General features: G+C 37.4%; 1 protein-coding gene across 2 annotated transcripts in view; it reads right to left on the minus strand.

Annotated features, from left to right (window-relative positions):
- LOC110582418 (limbic system associated membrane protein) overlaps window positions 1-22487 on the minus strand; it is a 654509-nt gene extending 632022 nt beyond the window's left edge. For both annotated transcript variants that reach the window (XM_021692444.1, XM_021692443.1), the window contains exon 1: window positions 22285-22487. In XM_021692444.1, the coding sequence (XP_021548119.1) occupies window positions 22285-22439 (155 nt within the window). In that variant the 5' untranslated portion in view covers window positions 22440-22487. The remainder of the gene's footprint in view (window positions 1-22284) is intronic.
- Window positions 22488-22844: the final 357 nt, after the last annotated feature.

The following is a 22844-nucleotide window of genomic DNA, read 5'->3' on the forward strand; positions in this document are numbered from 1 at the left end:
GTGAATCAGAGACCCAAATGTAAGAGCTAAAACTATAAAAAATTTAAGAAAAATACTTAGATTAATCTTTGTAACTTTGTGCTAAACAAAAAGTTCTGAGGTCTGATACCAAAAGCACAAATCATGAGAGAAAAACTTGATAAATTGGCTTTATCAAAATTAAAAACTTTTGTACTTCAAAATAAAATAAAAAGATGAGCCACTGACTCTAAGAAAATATTTGTAAATTTATATATCTGATAAAGGAATTATATATAGAATAAATTTAAAAATTATTACAATTCAATAAGATGAACACACCAACTAAAAATGGGCAAAATATATGAACTACATATTATCAAAAAAGATATGCAAGTGATTAACAGGCACTGGAAAAGATATTCAACATTAGGTATTAAGTAAGTGCAAATTAAAACACAGTAAAATACCAATACACACATCCACTCCAAAGGCTATATCAAAAGGAAAACATCAGTAAAAGTTGGCAAGGATGTAGAGAAGCAAGTCGTCTTCATACATTGATGATGAGAATGTAAAATGGTGTAGGTATACTGAAAAACAATGTGGCGACTTCTTAAAAGTTAAATATAAATTTGCCATACAATCTAGCAATTGCAATCCTAGGTATCTACAGAAAATAAATGAGAATGTATGCTATGACAAGTGTTCATAGCGACATTGTCCATAATAGCACCAAAGTGTCCATCAACTGGTGAGTGATTAAATATAATATGGCATATCCATATAATGGAATAGTATTCTGTCATAAAATGAAAACAAACCTGGGGCACCTGTGTGGCTCAGTTGGTTAAGCATCTGGCTCTTGATTTTGACTCAGGTCATGATCTCAGGGTTGTGAGAGTGAGCCCCATATCATGCTCTATGCCCAGCATGGAGCCTGCTTAAGATTCTCTCTCCCCTCTGCCCCTCCCCCAACCTTCTCTCTGTCTCTCTGTCCTCTATCTCTCTTTTTCTGTCTCTCTCTCTAAAAAAAAAAACAAACTATGCTGCATGCTACAGTATGGATGGACCTTCAAAAACATTATGCTAAGTGAAAGAAGACAGTTGTAAAAGACCACACACATATTGCATAATTCGATTTATATAAAATGTTAAGGAGAAGCAAATATACAGACACAGATTGGTGAGTGACCATTGTCTGGTTGGGAATGGGGTTGACTAAAATGGGCTTAAGGAATCGTTTGGAGATTATGAAAATCTTCTAAAACTGGATTGTGGTAATAGTTGCACAACTCTGTACATTTACTAATAATCATTGAACTGAACATTTTACATGGGTAAATTTTATGATATGTAAGTTATACCTCATTAAAACTGCTATAAATAAATAACAGTGCTGATAAGCTTACGTAAACGCTGTTACGTCCCAGCTTCAATATCACCTCTTGAGAGGGGCTATATCTGGAAACTTTATCCAAAGTACCCCCTCCATAGTTTCTATTATTACATCCTTTTGATTTCCAAGTATAGCACTATTACAAGCTATAACTATTCTGTATGTATTGGAATATTTGTTTATTTTCTTTCTCAATGGAATGTAAGCCCCATGAGGGCAGGTACTTTATTTCTCTCATTTACCACTTTATTCTCAGAACAGTAGCAGGCACAAAAAACAAACAAACAAACCATGTTTAGCAGCCATTTGTCAAATATATGAATAAATAAATAAATGGATATATACATAAATGCCTGCAGGAATGGATGACTCATATTTTCTAAGCAAATTATTTTTATGTATTTTTAGGAGACACAGAAAATAATCCATTTTGAGAGGGAAAAACGCAACAGAAGGGAAATGGTATTTCCTCATGATCAAGAAAGCAGAACCCCTTCCCCAGATTAGGCATCTGAGACTCTTATTCCCAGAGAGGACAAGTTGCCAGAACTGAACATAGCCAACTTCACCTCTCTTTTTCTTTAACCATCCTATTAACAAAGTGATTTTCTCCAGGGTCTAGATCCAATTAAGAGCAAGGGCAGCAGAGAGGAGAACATTGAGTGAAGCAATGTTAAAGACATTTGCACACATTCCTCTGGGGGATAGAGAAAGCTTTATTGGCATTCTTACCCCTCCTCCTCCTTTTTTCCCCTCCATCCCCCACCTCCTAAACTCCTTTGCAGAAGGCATCAGGACAAAGAAGCACCCAGCATTCAGCTCAGGAACAGAAAATAAATACACTGGGAATACTCCATGGTCCCTGGCTGAATACAAAGCAGTGATTCAGCAAAGAAACTGCAGCCTCAATGAGAACAGAGAGCCTGCACTGAACACCGCACCAGGAACAAGAGGAGAGAGAGGGAGAGAGAGAACATCTTAATGTCTTCACCATCTATCCCTCTGGTGATGTCTCTTACAATAATGAGTTTAAATGCAATCATAAGTGAAAGAAGAAAGGGAAAAGGGAATGGACTGATAACACCTCACAAAGGGGAGAAGAATATAGCAAGATAAAAATATCTGTTTTCTTACAAATTTAAGACAAGAATGAACTTGATTCTAAAACAGGTGGTGGAAACAGGAGATTTAAAAAGGGAAAGTGGAGAAAAATAAGTAATATAATTTATTGGTTAGTTCAAAATGAACCAGGGAACTGTGTTCCATTCATGTCCTGTGGCCACTGACTGCAGTTATCTTGCTGAAAAGTCTGAGCTTTATTTTCAGTGTATGTGGTGGGGATAATGTGCACGTCCTCCTTTCCTTCTTCACTAGGGTCTGGTGAGTACTAATTAGGCAAAGTATGTGACATGTCTTTAGAACTTTAGAGTGCTAGATAAACAGAATGTTTTTTTGAAGTGCCTGTATATTGTTGGTGCTGAATAAACATTAAATCACACTCAAGTTTTGAGGCTGAGCAATAGAGAGCAGTTTATAGTTCATTGGGGAAAGATTTAAATTTCATTCCAGCATTTCTAAGCTAGTGAAAAAACACTACTACTTTTCCATAGCCCTACCTTCTCCAAGGGGCAATTGGGGGCGGGGGGAATCAGAGAAAGCTCTTACTAATGAAAGCTGAATGTTTTATAACCAAGTGAGGGTCATAGGATAATACAGAGTAAGTGGTATGTGGATAAAAGGTAGAACTCAGATAACTACAGGGTAGAAATTATAAGGAGTATCTCTAGGTTTTATACAGAGACTCAGTCTTACAAAAGATGATAGAGGAGATATTGTGGATTAAATATCATGTTATTTACCCAATAAAATCTACAGAACCTAGTAAGTCAAATGCTTTTTTTTTTTTTTTAAGATTTTATTTACTTATTTGACAGAGAGAGAGGGAACACAAGCAGGGGGAGTGGGAGAGGGAGAAGCAGGCTTCCCGCGGAGCAGGGAGCCTGATGCGTGCTCCATCCCAGGACCCTGGGATCATGACCTGAGCTGAAGGCAGATGCTTAATGACTGAGCCACCCAGGCGCCCCAAGTCAAATGCTTTAATGAGAGTCTTGGAAAGGCAGGCTTTCCATTCTTCTGATGGATGGAGCTCTGTATGCAGCAAATAAGGCTGGGTGCCAGGTTAATACTCTACATATTAAGAAAACTTTGGGGAGTGTGCCATTTTATTATAATTTCATTTCCCCTGTACGCAGAATTCCATTTTTCTTGCCCTTCAACTAGATTAAATACTGTAAATCACAGCTTTATTGATAGGAAAGGAGGTATTTGCATTACTCTTAAAAATGCCATCCCCAAGAGGCCAACTTCACTAATGAAAAAAAAAGAGGAGTCTGCCAAGCCAAATGCATTGCCTACTGTGAGGGGGCTGGGCATTTAGATCTGGTGGCAATATTAGATGTCTAAGTCATAAAGATTTTGCCAAGTCATCCACTCTGGGAATGTGATTATCACACAAAATCAGCATGAAAATAATTTCAAAAGAATTGTTCACCTTTGGTATTTTCACTACCCCTAAAGATTTCATCACCCCATATTTAATTCTGACAAAGGAAAAACAAATGTCCTATTATCACTCCATATCTCTGGCCATATATGATCCATAGAATAGAACATAGCAACAAACACACTTCACTCTGTGCCTACCATTAAAAGAAATTATTGAGCACCTGCCATTTGTCCAGCTCTGTTCTAGGCAATATGTGGGGCAGAGAAAACAAGGTTTCATGAAAACAGTAGTGATGTAGACTAGGATCTGCTAATAACTAGTTGTTTGACCATAGGGAAGTCATTTTTTTCCCCTAGAGTTTTTTTTCTTTCTCTTTAAAATGCAGATAGTATGATATACTTGAGTAAGTGTATCAGTACAAGTGTTGATGGAGAGTTACCCAGACCAAGGTATTTTGTGGTCTCCAACCTTCCTTGATTCTGTAATTTAGGGAGTTTGCATCCTTGTTGAGGACACAAAGCTAAAATGAATGAAACCATTTGCAAATACTTAAGCACTAAATTGGTATTGCCTAGAAGTCCAAAAATAAAAAATAAATAAATAAACAAATAAGGAAAAATAATAAATTGAGGATGGAATAATTGGGGTATCTGGGTGGTTCAGTCAGTTAAGTGTCTGCCTTCGGCTCAGGTCATGATCCCAGGATCCTGGGATCTAGCCCTGCATTGCATCAGGCTCCCTGTTCAGAGGGGAGTCTGCTTCTCCCTCTCCCTCTGCCCCTCCCCACCCGACTCATGCTCTCTCTTTCTGTCAAATAAATAAATAAAATCTTAAAAAAAATAAATTGAAGTTGGAATAATTAATGGTTTCTCACAGGAGGAAGGAATTAAAGTGAATAGAATCTAGGTAAATGGAGAAGGAAAAAATGAAACATATATTCTGAAGGAAGATAAAACATTAATATTTAAAAAAAAGAAATGTGGGTATGGGGTATCAGGAAACATTCCTGACAAAAAGAGAGGATGGATATTACAGAGAGACATATTAAGGCCTGATGGTGCTTAGAAATTGAGGCTGATGGGACCCAGACTGGAGGCCAATTATAGTTTATTAAGCATGGAAAAGAACTGATGAGAAGCTGTGTTTGCAGAAGAATCTAAACAGTAGTGAAAATCTAGAAGTTTAGACTATAATCTCCATATTACTCACTGCTCATTGCCAGTACTCAGTCCAGTGCCTAGCATAAAGTACTCAATACATGGAAAGACTGAAGTCAGTCATGCACGGATAAGGGTTTGGAATAGAGTGATAGCAGTGGGAATAAAGGAATTCCATTACTCAGTGACAGCTCATTAAAATTACTAAGTATAAAGAAAAATAAAAGCAAAATAATAATATCAATAATAATATAAATAATAAAAACTGTAATAGCACTGTGGCACAATTGGGAAATCAAATCTGAAATAGGACTATGTATCTTCTGTGACTGTCCTGTGTCTCTCTTTGTCCTGAACCCTGGAACCATTATCAACATATTTCCTAACTTTGAAGCAACATAGAGCCATCAACAGCGGAGTGAGGCTGTATTTCATGGTAAAGAATGATGAGCCAAAGTAGTCTGCAGTATGGTGGGGTGTAATTAGAATTACTAATCTGCCTCAAGGTGAAGAGGTGTGCCAAGAAGTTTGAGAGAAAGATCTGGTGTTTTACTGGTAGTACACAACCTGAGATTGGGTTACTCTATGTATTATACCCTCACTTCTTTACTGAAATGCCTGGCTTTCTACTTTTTCTTTCTACCCCCGTTCAAGTTTCACCACAACCCTTGAGACTCGGCTCTTTCATTAAAAATGTCCACGGTACCACAACAACCCACAGCAGTTTTTGAAAAGCCATCTGAACCATCATTAGGAATATATTGCTTTCATTGTCACTTAATTTTTCATTTGTATAAGTTCCTGAGGAACTAGAACAAGTATGGATCCAGATTTTTGTGGATCCTGAAATTTATACAGTGTGGAGTCTTTCTTTTAAAAAATACAAAATTGTAAATTAAAAATTAGAGACAAAGCTTTGGAATAGCTGGTCCATGCAAGTGAAGAGCCCCAAAGCTTAAGCTTCACTGTAAATCTCTTCTGTTGGACATTTATTTAATCCCCATAGAATGTCCAGCACAGGGCTTTGCATACTAACTACCCATGTTACATTCTTTCCCTTAGCAATTTCATCTAAACTATAGATAAAACTATCCCCTAATAGGGAAATATTCCACAATCCTCAGTCACGCAGTTCTTTTTCTGAAGGCCAGAGTTCTCAGATTCACTTGCCAATGAGCAACTTTACCTGAATACCTCACAACCCCTCAAACTCAATTTAACCAACCAAATTAATCTTAGTTTGAAAATCTATTTAATTCCACATACCCTTTCATATTTGTTCCTAGCCTCCCCATATCTGTATTTCCAGTAATACTTTACCTTGTTTACTTAGGACTCTACCTCTTTTTTGTCATTCTGCCAGCCTTCTCATTTCCATTTCCAACCAATATTCTAATTGAAACTATCCTTACCTCCTCTAGGTTTGAAAAGCAATAATTTATTTACATGTGAGATATATAATGTCTACAGATAATGCTTAAGGTTCATATGGAAGTTTGGAAACTTTGCAAAAATTCTGTGTTTGCCCAAGAGACTAGGACTTGGGAACTGATTGCCTAACTCTTTTCTCTTGGGACTAATATTGAATGAAACTGAGACATTATCCACAAGGAACTAACTCTGACATATTTAGGACTTTGTTAGGTAATTCTTAGGATTCCTTGTCATTATCTTTTAACAAGTTCTATTTTTATTTTAGCATCCACCGATTTTCCATTGGGGAACTGACATTCGTGGGAATATTTTCAGCTTTACACACAGATAACCCACTTTGGAATGGGGCTATGCGTGTTTTACTGACATGCTGACATCTGGTCCTTTCCTAATCTGCTTGGCCCTAACCTGTCTCTGTCTTTTCATTTCTCCCTTCAAATTCTCACTTTTGTTTGCTTGAACTTTCTGAGCTCTTTCAAAACTATTACCCAAAATGCTACATTATGTATTTAAAAGTCACCCAGTTCCATAGGCAAAGCTGTGCATCAGTGATTCTTTCAGTATGAATACAGCTAAGGTAATGATGAGGTTATTGGCTAAGAACCTGTCAACTCAACAGGAAAGAGACTGGTTTAATATTCTGATAATTGCTGTTTACAAATTTTAACAGTTGAACTTTCAGGTAAATTAAAGTCATTTTATAAAAAATAAAATAAGGAAACATGCATATAAAAAATAAAGCAAAAATGCTGAAGTTGGTGAAAGAGACTGGGTTCAGCAAGATTGGGAAATATGATTTACCTAGATATATTGAGGGATGCCATTCATTACTTGACCTCATATTTAGTGGCAGCAGAGATTATCTGAATTGTAAGCACAGCAAATCAGACATTCAAGTTCTTTTGCTTCATTATTTCTGGGAAAGATAGGTGATACAAAAAGTAAGGGAGTGGTACAAACAAAGCAATTTAGGAATAGCAGATTTACCCACAGGTAAAGCCCATGGACACTGCTACTCCACTCCCATTTTACTGGAGATGACCTCTCATGATACTGAGGGAGTTCAGCCGGAAGTTCTTATATCAAATAGCTGGGGATACTTAGTCCTGTCAGGGCTCAGAGGGAGCCAGGACTGGAGGGTTCAAGGCCTAGGATATTTCAGTCCTCAGAGTAGAAAGAGAACCAACAGGAAGCATGAATTTGGAGACAGTATCATGTTTTACTCATTGGGGGAGTAAACAAAGTAACAATTTGAGCCATATTGAAGAGTATAAGAAATGAGTCCCCCATTTGACCGAATCAATCTTACCTATCTCTATGAAACTGCATGAATATAAAAGTATCTTTCTAAGACTAGATTTGTCTTAATATTGATCTACATAGGGGGCTCCTGGGTGGCTCAGTTGGTTAAGCGACTGCCTTCGCTCAGGTCATGATCCTGGAGTCCCGGGATCGAGTCCCGCATTGGGCTCCCTGCTCAGCGGGGAGTCTGCTTCTCCCTCTGACCCTCCCCCATCTCATGCTCTCTCTCTCTCTCTCATTCTCTCTCTCAAATAAATAAATAAATAAAATCTTTAAAAAAATATTGATCTACATAGGAAGATGAAAGGCCTAAATAGATCTTCCATTTTAATGAAACACAATCCCTCTCTCTTAACATGTTTGCAAATTCTCCAGTGGGAAGAAAGTAGTAGAGGTATGAATATTAAAACCCACTGAAAAATGATTAGATAATATATTTCTGAATGAAATTCTTCATAAGCAATCAAAGTTATAGTGGATGCCAGGAAAATAAAATAAATAAATAAACACACACAAAATAAATTAGAGTAGAAACACAGAATATCAGAGAATGAAGGAACATTAGTGGTAGTATATGAGAAATCATCCATTTCAACCTTCTACTACATAAAGGTTTTTGGGTTTTGGTCCTTTTTAAATAACATTTCTTAATTGTGGTTACCTGGACTCTGCAAGGAAACCTATTCCACTTGGCAGAATAGCAAGGGACATTTATAAAATAAATATACCCACACCCAGATATAGATATAGATGATATAGATATAGATATATAATTACAGATCCTTATTTTACAGGTCCTTCTTATTTCATTCTTATACTAGCCTTCTGCGGTAAGAGGGTGAGTATTATACACATAGTATGACACAAAGCTATCCTCTTATTTTTGTGTTATACATGTGGCAGCAAGTTTGCTTCCCATGTTTTTTTATCCAAATATTGAACATGACCAAAGACAGACTGAGAGAATCCTTCACCACCGTCAATCAGTATTTCTTTGGCATGATTATCCAATTAACTGAAAAAATCTAGCTCATTATAGACCAATAATCTGTTTATATATCTATCAGGAGAAACTTGTCAAAATACAGATACTCAGAGTAAATGACATTTCCCTGATCTACCAGTCCAGAATTTTGTTTGTTTTAAAGAAATCTATTTACCATATTACAGTTTGTGCCCAAGGAACCCGTATTGGCTCCTAGTGGTCACTTCTTCCTTTTTAAAATGCTCTAGTATTTAGGCTTTTGTTGTTGTTATTGATTTAATATCATTTCCCCCTTTTAACCACGACATTATTATATGTCACCAATATTGTGAAATGGTTTCTGTTTTCTACAGGGTTTCAAATGTTAGCAATAGTATGTCTATAATCATACTACTGAGTTGTTTTATTGCTCTGGATATAATGTATCTGAGTCTTACACCCAAATTTATTTCTATTATTCTAATCATTTCTTCACTTGCCTTGAATCTTTAATATTGAAAAGGGCATAAAAGCATAACTATGGTAATTTTACTTGATAAACAAATTGAAATTTAATTTAAATTCTTATTCTTTTCCTTCAGTGGCTAGTCTCTTATTTCAGCAAGCATGCCGGTTAACAGATCACAAGATCTCTTGGTGACTTAGAATGAAAGAAAATGGAAATTTAGTCTAGAATTGCGATCAGAAATATGAAGAATTGACTTCACTTTTTTTAAGTTATTTCTCACTTAGCTAATACATCATTAATGTCTATCCTATAATCCAAATAAAAGAAATGTTATCTGATCTTATGTTACTCCTTAGGGACTAATAAGTATGTTAACCAAGATAGAATGAAATAAACATTAAGTCTGGAAAAAAAAAGAAACATTAAGTCTGACTTCTCTTACAAAGTAATTTTGGCATGTGCATAATGATTAATTAAAAAATAAAACATATTAAAACAAATTTAAAAAGACATCACATGATGCTTCTTATATATTGTACCTATTAATATACTTGATAACCTGGAAAATTTAGTTTTCTGCAATAAACTTCTCCACATTGGTGCATCAAATTAAATTAGATTCCTATTAAAGTATACTATGACCCAAGTTAACAATAATATTCAGATTCATATTGTATGTATGTAAATTTATTGCACATATAAAAAAGCACATGTATGCTTTTGCTTTTTATATATTATTATTATAAGCAAAATAAACTAAATGTTTTTTAAATCTGTGTTCAAAAAATCCATACAATTTAATTAAGTACATTTATGACATAATTTGTTTACACATCATAACACATTCTATATAAATACATACTTTTATTTTTAGAAGAACTAGATTTTGAGTTGTTTTGTTTTTATACAAATATTAAGGCATTAATGCAAAAATATTTTTAAGTTTCCTATGCCATGACATTTATAAGATAATGCAGTTTATTTTTTTTTATTTGAGCATATCACTGTCCCACTTATGACATCACACATTTCTTCTAATGAACTCAATCATATTCAAAAACTAATGTCAGACTAGACCAACATCTTTGTTTAAGAGGTAAGTAGGAATTATACCCATTTTGGAGTTAAAACAATAAAAGCTAATTCCCAACTTTCTACAGTTAAGGTTTTACAGAACTAAAGCCTAAATCCCTTGGTGTTCAATCTAGAGGTTTATCTGATCTATAGACTTTAGGCAGTTCCTTGAGGTGCTGATGATTTTAGATATAATTAGCTCATTATATTAGAGTAACAAAAGATAGAAGAGGGACTCCTGGGTGGCTCAGTGGATTGAACATCCAACTCTTGATTTCGGCTCAGGTCATGATCTCAGGGAAATTAGATCAAGCCACAAGTTGGGCTCCGTGCTCAGCAAGGAGTGTGCTTGAGATTCTCTCTTTCCCTCTCCCTTTGCCCCTCCCCTTGCTCACACACTCTCTCTCTCTCCCTCCTCTCTAAAATAAATAAATATTTTTAAAATGCATTAGAATAAAGGTCAGAAAGTCAAAGAAAAATCCATCTGCTAAGTTAATGATTCTGCAATAAAAAATGCTGATCTTAAGATATGCTCTTATAATTACATCATGAACATGCATAAGATGACAACCATCTTAGTTATCTCAAGACAAGGATCAGCTAAAAATCGGCAACCATAGGTGACTCAAACCCCATAAAACAAACAGGTCTGATATAGATGTGCTAGAGTGAAGTATGACTGAAGAAGCACAAAAATTAGAAATTAGGAAACCAAGTAATTTTCCCAATCAATATTTTACATGTATACATTTGGCTATGCATGACTTGGTGCTGAACTGCATGACTCAGTTTTGTCTATATTGTTCCTAGCAGAGAAGTGTGGCAAATAGTAGCATGACTAAAGCACTATTTTAGAAAAGATACTATTAACTTTTGATAACTTCAAAATATAGAAACTCAGTATAGAAACGCGTTGCCAAAAAAATTATAATGGAATAAATAGTAATGCATTATTATATGAGAAGCTGGGTTTCATTTTCCTCAGTTATAGGCTTGTCCTCTGACCTCATATAAATAATGCCTTTGTGCATTACGGCAAAACATACAGAGAGAATTTGGGATTATTAAAAAGTCCACTGTAGGGGTACCTGGGTGGCTCATTCAGTTAAGCGTCTGCTTTCTGCTCAGGTCGTGATCCCAGGGTCCTGGGATTGAGCCCCACATCCGGCTCCCTGCTCAGGGGGAGCCTGCTTCTCCCTCTCCTCCCCGCTTGCGCTCTCTCTCTATCTCTGTCACTATCTGTCTCTCTCTCTCTCAAATAGGTAAATAAAATCTAAAAAAAAAAAAAAATAGTCCACTGTACATTCAAGTTTGAATTTCACCAGGAGTGAGTAAAGAGCTCAACACTACAAAACCCAAGTCAGCATCATTGTTCAGTATGAATAATTACTTTGAGTCAAATGAGTGCAAGTGATCTGTACTTTGTCTTATTTCACAAGAAAGTAGAACAGATGAAGTGAATATACCTGTTGCACAACAATCCTGCCAACCATAAGTAACTCCCAAATCCTCAACTTAGTCCCTGAAAGTTCACAGCCACCTCTAGAGGGAGAAAGCCTCAACAGTTATCAGAAGGTATATTCCTTCTCTAAAACTACCGGAGATTCTGAGCTCTTCACGGACATTGGACATGACTCACTTCAGGAGCACTGAGTGACTCCTAGTTTTGTCAAAAGCTCATCCATCAGTGAATGGAGCACACTTTACCTGGGCACCTGTGACTAAAGTTTTGGGTTTCCCTAAAATGCTCCTATATGCCTTTCTCATACTCTAGAAAGCTGTGCTTAAAAAGAGTAGCTGCAATGGGAAATGTTGGGGGTGTTTCTAGCCAAATCCCTTATCCCCCTAACCAATGATCAGAAAATAATCCATCTCTGATTTTACTACTTAACCTTCTTCAACCACACATTTATAACTTCCCTAGTAGTGGTTGGTTGTATCACTAACATATCTTGCTTCATCCCTGTCTCCTTCAAACTTATTTCTTCTTCCATAAACCAATTTCTGATCTGCTTGATTTACAGTATGACTACCCCCTCTGTTTAATTCAGTGAATAAATGTTTATCTGAGCACCTACAGGTACTAAGCTAAATTCTTGGATGGAAAATTAAAGTAGATGAGACATCTGTCTTTGAAGGACTGATAGTACATTTGAGACAAGAAAAGAGTGCCTTTAAAGTGAGTAAATGCTAAGTTGAGGTATGCATATACCCAGCAATCCCACTTCTAGGCATATATCTGAAGGAAATCAGTGTCCTAAAGAAGTATCTGTAGTCCCATGTTCACTACAGCATTACTCACAATAGCCAGGATATGGAAATAACCCAAGCATTCATAGATGAATAAATGGAAATAGAAAACATGAGATGTATCTATATCTACATCATTTATATCTATCTATCTCTGTCTACACACACACACATACACTGGAATGTTATTTAGCTATAAAAATGTTTTAAATCTTGCCATTTGCAACAGCATGGGTAAACCTGGGGGGTATTACGCTAAATGAAAAAAAGGTAGATAAAAGCAAATACTGTACAATTTCAATTATATATGGAATCTAAAAAAGGTCTAAGTCATAAAAACAGAGAATAGAATGGTAGTTGCCAGGGACTGGAAGGTGGTAGAAATGGGGAGATATTGGTCAAAGCGTAGATTTCCAGCTATAAGATGAAAACATTCTGGAGATCTAATGTACATCATGGTGACAATGGTTCATAATGCTGTGTTGTAATGTGAAATTTGCAAGAGAGTGGATCCTGGGTGTTCTTATCACACACAAAGAAAGGTAGCTAAGTGAAGTGATAGATGTGTTAATTAACTTGATTGTACTAATCATTTATAATGTGTGTGTGTGTATAAAATCATCACACTGTACAGCTTAAATATATAAAATTTTATTTATCAATTGTACCTCAATAAAGCTAGGAGAGAAAAAACCAGATATTCAGAGAGGCTATCACCAATAACAGAGTACTTAGTCCGGTCTGGGAGAATAAAAGATTCCTGAATGAGATATCACCAAAACTAGCCTTGAGCCTGGAAGCAGCAAGGAGGTAACCTAGCAAAGAAATATGGTTGGAAAGAGTGGAGTGGGGAGGGGAGAGTAGGTTCTAGGTAGAGAGAGTTTCATGAACAAAGGTAAGAGACATAAGTGTGTGTGTACACACATTCACATGCTCATGAACAGAGAATGTAAGTGGTTCTGAATTAGTAGATGCAATGAGGTAGCAGGGCATGGAGAGTTATCCAAGCTAAGGACCTCTGACTTTATGTTGTAGATAATGAGAAGACTTTGAAGGATCTGGTGATATTTCCAGATTTATACTGGAAAACAATAGGCCTGGGGTAGTCAGGTGAGGTCAGATCCATGATTCTGCCAACTACATGGGGTCTGAAAGGATTAAGCAGAATAAAGATGTAATCTAGCAAAGTTGCCTAAGTCAGGCAGAAGCAAGTAGTGTTAATTCTTACCTCATTTCAGACCCCTATCTCTATCTTTTCCCCACCTCATTAGAGCACGTTTTATGATCCCAAACAAGTTTAAAAAGATGGAGTTCAGTGCTCTGAGATTTATCTTCGTGTTACCCCTTGGTTACAACAGCTTTGATACAGAGCTTCAGTTGTATCCTTGACCAAGTTAGCTATCTTGGTAGTATGTCTGGGGTGTAAGTCCCTTATTACTGAGGGCTCTGTCATGTGTAAGCCAGCCCTTATCCCATGGACTTTGTTCTGCTCTGAGCCTCTGCCTTGTGGCTAAGTCTCTATACGAGCTGAGCGGACATACCTCACTGTGACAACCTGCCTGCCTACCTGTAGGGGTCACTCTGATTTGCTAACCTGTTATTTTCCCCTTACTGTGCTTTGTCCTTTTTTTGGTGTAACATGTTGGACCTCCCTTGGCTCCCCTGCTAAAAAAGCTTCATGAAACCTTGTTCTACATGACACACAAGAAACCCCCTAGGCACTTGTAGTAGAACTCAGTATCCAGTGCCTCCACCATCCCAGGAAACTGGTCTGTATCTATGTCCAGTTCCTCTCAGTGACCACCATCAGCCCCACTGTTAGCCCAAAATAAATTCTGTACAAATTAGGAAATAAATTTTACCTTCCTCAAAGAATTTTAAGTGTAATCTACAATGACTACAATGGGTAGAGCACCCCTTGAAGTTGTGTAAAGGATAGCCTACAAACTGAAAGCAGAGGCTTGGACCATGATCTCACTGTGCAGTCATCCTCATCAGGATCTCTAAGAGGGACAAGTAATAAGAGACTTAACCAGGTAGAAAGTCATAAGTAACAATAAGGAGGTAGTAGGGCTGAGGAACCCAAGTCAAATACTGGGGTCAAGAGTAAGAATTCAGATAAGAAATCTGAATAATGGGCAGAGTATCAGAAACAAAAAGGAAAATAAAACAAAACTTAAAAAAATGTTATATAGATTCTGCAAAGTACAAGACTGGCCTTGCAAATATGATAAGATGGAAGCTGCAACTGAAGAAAGAAAGCCTATGTGGTTAAGAGAGATGATAGTAGACATGTAAACAGTAAAATATTTACTGAAAACTTCCTCCTTGACCAGCACTAGCTGGAGGATCATTCATAGGAAAGCTCAGCTTTGATTTTCAGGGATGAGAGAGAGAAAACAGGAAAGGAAGAAGAGGGGAAAGGAGGAGAGATGAGAGATAGAGAAAGAAGGGGAGAGAAGCATGGAAAAAGGAAGAGACAGGAGAGGAGGCAAGTGGAGGGGAGGGGAAAGATAGAGAGGGGAGGAAAGAAAGCAGAGAAAGGGAAAGGGAAAGACACTTTTGGCGTAATTTTAAAGAGCATATCATGAGATAGCATGAAAACCAGGAAGATAACTTCAGTGCTACTGTGGAATAAAAATCTCTGAATGAGAAATAGGAGACATGAATTCTAGTTCTAATCACTCGCATCTTTAGACAACCAACTAAATTTTTCTCTTCTCAGTTATATCAATTTATTATTATTTTTTATTTGAGAGAGAGAGAGAGAGCATAAGCTGGGGGGAGGGGCAGAGGGAGAGGGAGAAGCAGACTCCTTGCTGAGCATGGAGCCCGACGTGGGGCTCGATCCCAGGACCCTGGGATCGTGACCTGAGCCGAAAGCAGACACTGAGCCACCCAGGCACCTCCTCAGTTACATCACTTTAAAATGAGATGGTGGGGGTGCTTGGGTGGTACTCATCTTAGGTCATGATCTCACTGGGGAGTCTGCTTCCCTTATCCCTCTCCTTCTGCCCCCTCCCCCTGCTTGCACACTCTGTCTCTATCTCTGTCTCTCTCTCTAAGTAAATAAATATATAAAAATAAATAAATAAATAAATAATAAAAGAAATGAGATGGTGGATTGCCTAATCTCCAAGGCCTTTCCTGTTCTAGATTGCCACAGGTTTATCCTATAGTAATTAACAAAATCTGAGGGAGAGTGTTTTCTTTTGTGAAGGTTAATCACTCATTAACTTGAGGTTATGTTTTGATTACAAGTGACTACAAAAAAGTGTTCATTCACCCTGTACTCCTGATAAGAAACTCAACTAATATTCTAAGATACATGTAACTTTAAATGACTTTAAAGGGGGAAAAATGATACAAACATGGAGCAGATGGCCATCCTGACCATAGATATAAAAACAAAAAGCTCATTTTATCAAATTTCCTACTGTTCTAAAGGTTATTTCCTACTATGAATATAATGACAGTGATTTTATTAAGAGCTTATATTTTATGCAATTTTACAGTTTATAAAACACTCTAATACATAGTACGTCATTTGATCATCATAAAAATAATTTGTGTAGTAAGCCAAGTAAGTGTCAGTTATTCTCATTTAATAGATCAAACTGTTTCAAGCTACTTAGATCTAGGTCTTCTGAGTACTTGTTAAGGCATTCTGAAATTATTACCCCCTTGAGAGTCTTTACCTATGACACAAAGACTTGATCCTAAGTTTCAGCTAAAGATTGAATACCATGTAAAACTGAGATTAAGTCCACAAACAGATAACTATCATATTGTAAATCATATATTTGTGTATATGGCAACGTAAGTGCACACAATTAAGCCTGTTTGAATAAGTTATCACTGAAGACATTTTCCTTACCCAAATATTATCTCTTTTCTCTCTTAGAGATAGCACTGAAAAAACATAGTAGAACTGTTTTGTGTCTTGCCTAATATAAATGAAAGTGAGAACACAAGACAATAACCTTTCAAAAACCAAGTTTTAATGCTATTTCAATAGATACTATGTAAAGTGGTTCCATTTTAAAATAAAGTCACTCCATTTTCTATGACACTGTAGTTATGGGATCGTGTGGTAAAGAAATAGATCTATGATGGTCTCATTCTTCTCTCCCAATTCAATTTGTACATCTCTGCTGTTGACATATTTCTCAAGCCATACAACATGAATGACTTTAATTTTTTACTACATAGCCATTAAGCACTGACCCAAAGGTGTTTTGTAAAAGAGATTCCTCAACTGATAAAGCAGTGGTTCTCAACTCTATATACATATCAGAATCATTTAAAAATATATATATATCTATGCCAGGCCCTACCAAAACTAATTAAATAAGAATTTCTGGAAGTAGAAAATATGTGGCTTCAGTATTTTTTGAAAGGTCTCCAGTTGACTGTAATGTACAGCCATGGTTGTGAACCATCTCAAGCAGCACTTCTCCAACTTTAAGGTGCTTGTGAATCACTTGGGGATCTTGTTAAAATGCAGATTCTGTTCTGTTAGGTCTGGGATAGACCCTAAGATTTTGGATTTTAAAAAGCAACTGTGTGATACCTAAAGTACTCATCTGCAGAACACACTTGTAATAGCAAGAGTCAGTGGTTCTCAAAGTGTGGCCCAGTCTTGCTCATTAACATCGTCAAGAACTTGTTAGAAATGCGAACCTCAGACCCTACCAGAGACCTACTGAATCAGAAACTCTGTAGGTAGAAGCCAAGCAATCTGTGTGATAACAAGCACTCCTGGTACACCTTCTGATACACCTTCAAGTTTGAGAAACACTGGTCTAAGCAAAAGAGCTCCCTAAAGTCAGAACAACCGGTTGAATGTGGTTGGAAAATGACTAGTATTTTTATACTTATGAGGCAGTTCACAATTGAACTTTATCTCTTCTGAGCTTCTTAAAACAACTCTGTACAGTAACTACAGTAACTAAAAAAAGGCAGTTTCGGCATTTTATAAATGAAACTGAAGCTCAAATATTTAAGGGATTTGTTCAAAGTCATGTAGCACACAAGGACGGAACCAAAATTAGAGCCCAGGTCTACTGAGTTGTACAAACTAACAAGCAGGACATTCTGAAAACAGGGCAAATGGCTGTAAGCCATAAGTAATAACCTGAAGAGAAGGGCTCTCTAAGGTCCAAGCAAGCAATGACAGCAAGGGTTATCAGCACACAGGTAACTTCTTATCACATGAGTTACAGACATTTGTACCTGGAGCTCTCAGACCAAAGCAAAATACGCACTAATCCTCTTTTTGCCTGAGTTTGCTATTACGTAGAACCAACTCCAAGAAACACAAATGGTTAGCCCTCACCCAACTAATTAAGTGGATAAGTCAGTCAACTTTGGTTGTTCACCCCACAATTCTACAAATAATTCATTCAAAGTCAGATGACATAGAATGGAAAAACCACCTTAATATGTGTGTGGGGGGGTGTTTACATACTTATGTGTTTCATATTTATAAAAACACAAATGATCACAATTTGCATTTGTCACATGAGACTTGGCTGCTGTGTTCCTCTGTCCATAAATAACAACAAATGATACAATTCACAGGTACATCAATGTTAATAAGTGTAGCTAATATGCCATATTCCTAGACAAGATATAGTGTGCTATACTCTATCATTTACCAAATGTATTTGATCAAGGATTTAATGTGAAATCAACGGTCCTTAAAGTATCAGTAATAACCAATAAATGTTGATTAGTGACTTAGCCAGAGAGAAAGAAACCTTCATAATTGTCACAAACTTTCCCCAAAGACCCATGCCCACAAAGTTTGTTTTCAAATAGTGAATTACGAGTGGTAGAAAAATCACATATTGTGTCAGAAATATGTTTGAGTGTTGACACTCTCTTTGTAAATGTAGGCGTTCCAGATGCCTTATAGAAGAGAAGCCTTTTTTCCCTTGAAATTTGCACAAAATTCTCACTGCACTGTCAAATAATCATTTCTTCTGTGTTGTTTCCTCTTTTTCTCCTAATGTAAAGACAAGGGAATAAAGACCCAGAATTTTGAAAAATTAAAAACTTAGCTATACTGAACTTAGATACTTAATTTCTTATACCTAACTCTTATTAAGTACATTTGCATTTAAATGGGAAAAATGCTATCACCATAGAAAGTATTATAGTATCTTCCAAACATCAAATAGGGCCAGAATTGTGAAACAGATAAAATTTCAATACCTCAAATTTAAAATATTTAAATCCACAATAGTATGAAACCTCTGCATTTTATCATATATGCACTTACACAACACGTAAAAATATGCGTATATATATCATTTTTACAAAGTTACCTTTTGAACAGATACATTAGGATCAATTATTTTATAATTATCTTTCTAGACATATGTTACTGATACTAAAAATATAGTCAGTGGGACTGTTAAAAATGAAAATTTAAAGGCTAGATTAGAACACTATCTATTTCCATTTTTCCTTTGACTTATCAAGAGAGCCACATGATTTCAACCTGCCAAGATTAACCAGGAGATGAATCTCTTTGGGAGCCTGTGTGCAAGGGTAGAAAGTTAGAAAAACCAGTGCTAGAAACGTGTCTAGTAATTGATGAATTCCTGCACCTGTTGGGGGTGGCAGTGAGGCAGGTGGGCTCTGTTCAGAAAAACACCTGAGGCACTCCCGTAAGTCAAGTCCTGTGGGTATGTCTTACACTTTACTGTGCATACAAATATAAATAAGGATTCTGGTTCAGTATCTAGGAAGAAACCCATGTGCAGCTGCTGCCACTGGTCTCTGGATCATACTTTGACTCTATGCCCTAAGATAGAAGATGGTGTGTGGTTTCCTTTAGCTCTTTAAGGATCTCATAAAGAACCTCTGAAGATCTAGATTCTTGTCTGGGAAACACCAGGGTGAGGTTGGTATACATGAGAGTATTTCTCTTTGCATCCTGTTCTATCACCTTCATTCTATAGTCTTTCGTTGTTTTTTTTCCCCCAAAAGATAGAAATTACAAAGTAAGACCCCAAGACTAGTATTCATCTCCTATCATAATTATACAAAAATAAGCACCAGTTCCCCAAAAATATACTTTTTCTTTCCATGGGAGTAAGGTAGTCAAGGTAGATGTTTTGAGGATGGTCAGCCAAACTCCTGTCACTGGACCACCAGAATTATAAAACCTTCCTTGTCTCTTTTTGCCATTTCAGATTATTCAGGGCCACAGATTCACTGAGAGAATTTTTTTTTTTTTCTCCTTGCCATTTCACTTTCTCAGTGCCAAACATCTACTGTGGCTTCCAATGAATCAAGTTCTCCTTCCTCTCCTCCCCTGGAAGCTCATGCTCCCAGTAAAATGTCACAAATAAAGTAGAAGCAAGTATTTCTCAGGCTAGATTTGTAAACAGAAAGCAAGAAAACCATTCTTTACCGGGAAACTGACCCACAAAGCTTACTGGGCTCAGTTAAAGAGATTGAGAAGAAGGTCAGCTAAGAAAACAAAGGGAACTCTCTCCATAGTTACTTCTGATAGAGCTCCATCAACCCAGCAATAAAAGCCTTGTCCAAGGCAAAGGATATTTGAAAAAAAGAGGGCACATTAGGTGAGGTCTGGAAAAGCAACAGACTCTCACAGGTGACTTCTCCACAAGCTCTGTTTGTCTATCTTCTCTTTCCCAGTGAATAACTGCTTCTATATTTATTCTCATTTCTCACTCCCTCCATTTCCACACCGTAATGTCTACTAAAGTGTAATACTTAAAAACTCCATTTGTTTTAAGCCAGAGACACATGAAAGCACATCGATATCATATGTAGATATTTATGTAGTAAGATACCTCTCATAGACATAGACTTTTATGCATATACTATATGAGAATATAAGAATATCCTTTTCTTCTGAATTAACATTTAAATGTTTACCTAACTCTTTAATAACTGTAGCTTAAGATACGGGTGATGCTGACTTACCAAGTTCATGGGCATTTAAATAAAAACTCACACATTCAGGGTATTCACTTTCCCCATATTCAGTCTCACAATCAGCAAAAACAATCTTCTTGGGGATAGCATAAATTTATGTAGAGTGCTTCACTAGTAAAGGGTTAATGATGTTAGGGAGTATGAATGTGAGCAGTTGAGATGGCATGCTTAAGTGTTTGCAAAAAACATTTTCTGCATCATATCCAAATCCCTTTGCAAACAGATAAATTACTCTATAAATCTTATTACTCCATGTGGATAAATCACACATGCAGGTTTACAGGGCTGGAAAACTGGTAGGGAAAATCTGCTTTGGATAGTAGGATCTTTGGGATTCAGAATCACTCAAGAAACGAAGAAAGGAGGTTTTTCTTTCTCTAGCTTTGTTAGAGAGGACTGTGTATGTGTTGTGTGTTGTGTTGTGTGTTGCTAGAGATCCCAAAGCAGGACACTGTGACAGCCAACCAAATTTATTTCTGAGGAAAGGAAAGAAAACTTTGCTGCTGTAGGCAGCTCTGCTAGAGAACTGCTCCCTGATGCCCCAGGGTTTATGCACTATCAGCTCCTTGCACGCAGATTAGAGGTTTGCTTTCTATAGTTTACTGTTTTTTATTGCCGCAACAAGCAATATTAACTGTATGGACAGACTGACACTGCCATTTTATTTGGACAAAATGAGATTTTAAAGGATCTCCAAGGAAAACATTTTTTTTTTTTTTTGGTATCTGATAGAAATTTAAGAAAGCTAGAAAAAAAGACTAGGGGTATGTGCAGTGGGTGGAGGAGGGGAAGAGAGAAGAGAAACATAGGAAAAGAAGCTTGAAGCTTTTTTAGAAATAGAATTATGGCTAGGTTCCTTCTGAGTTTCTCCAGCTCACTCTCCCTTATAGGGGTCAAACTCCCAAGGACTGGGACTCTCCCTGCCCAAATTTCAATCCCAAATTATATTTCAGAGTTTGGCAGAGCCACACAGAGATAGGACTTTAAGGTCAATAATCAATTTGAAATACCCATTTTACACCAGGTTAATTCTTGCCTAACCTTTGCGCTTAATACTCCTATTCTTAAATATCAGCAATTTGGCAAGTTCTTTTTTTTTTCTTCTCTACTTTCATGTGTTGATGTCTATCCACATTCCAGAAAAGGCTCAGTAACCAACCAAAGTTCTAAGATTGATTTATTGCCCTCGATGTCAATTAGATGATCCTTAACAGAAAGTCTCCAGTCCGAACTACTGCTGGGGCAGAGCGAGAGCCTTGATGCACATATATTCTCTCTCTCTCTCTCTCTCTCTCTCTCTCTCTCTCTCTCACACACACACACACACACACACACACCATAGAGAATGCAGTACTGTGTACCACTCTCTGAGTGCCATAATTCAACAACTCTTCTTTCCCATTTAAAGAACCCCAACAAAACTCTTTAAGTGTAAAGCATCTGAAATTACCAAAGGAAGAATCCTGCCCAAATGTCACTAATACCATAGGTGAAGTTAGGCTTTCTTGGTAAGAGAAACAAGGTCCTAAGAAACCAAACAACATTTAACCAACATTGCTGGTCCTTGACGGGAAACAGAATTCCCTTGAAAATTGTTGGCAGATACCTGGGCCACTCAGTAAAAGGCGCGTGTGCATGCACGGCACACACACACACACACACACACACACACACACACACGCCTGCAGCATCAGAAGCTGGAGTTGAAGATCACATACACACAAACACACACACACATACACACACACACACACCCGTTTCGCGCACAGCAGAAAAGTTGCCCGAAAGCCCTACCTGAGGATGGCTGTGTCCCCCTGCCTCACGGTGATGTTGTCCGTGCCTCGGTTAAAATCCACGCTGCGAACAGGCAGTCCTGTGGGGAGAAGGCAGAGCAATCTCAGTAGGACTAGCGGCAACTGTTTCCGATCGGGCTGAACTCTGCCGACCATCGTGGCCACGCCGAGGTGCAGGTCCGGGTGTACTCTGGAGGGTGTGTGCGTGCTGCTCACGCCGAGAGGGCTTTACAAACACAGGGCTTTCATCAACAGCCAAGGCAGAATGGGCTTTCCCAGTTTGTGCTCCTTTCCACTTTGCCTCTCTTTTCCTGGCTCAGTCTCTCTTCCCTTTAAGACTTAACAAAGCCCTCATAAAACCCAAGCGGGGGGGGGGGGGGGGGGGGGTTAGCCAAAGGAGCACAATTTAAAAAGAGTACAAATATAAAACCCTCTAGAAAAGATGAGGAGAAAGCTGCAAAAGGAAGGTGTTCTTCTCTGGTCTCTCTGTGGCTGGATGCTCCTTTGCCAGTGTCTGAGCTGAGCTCCTTCCCTCCCTAACCCACTTTCCCAGGCGGGCGG

This window comes from Neomonachus schauinslandi, chromosome 1 (genome assembly GCF_002201575.2).
Source record: "Neomonachus schauinslandi chromosome 1, ASM220157v2, whole genome shotgun sequence".
NCBI classification, from domain to species: domain Eukaryota; kingdom Metazoa; phylum Chordata; class Mammalia; order Carnivora; family Phocidae; genus Neomonachus; species Neomonachus schauinslandi.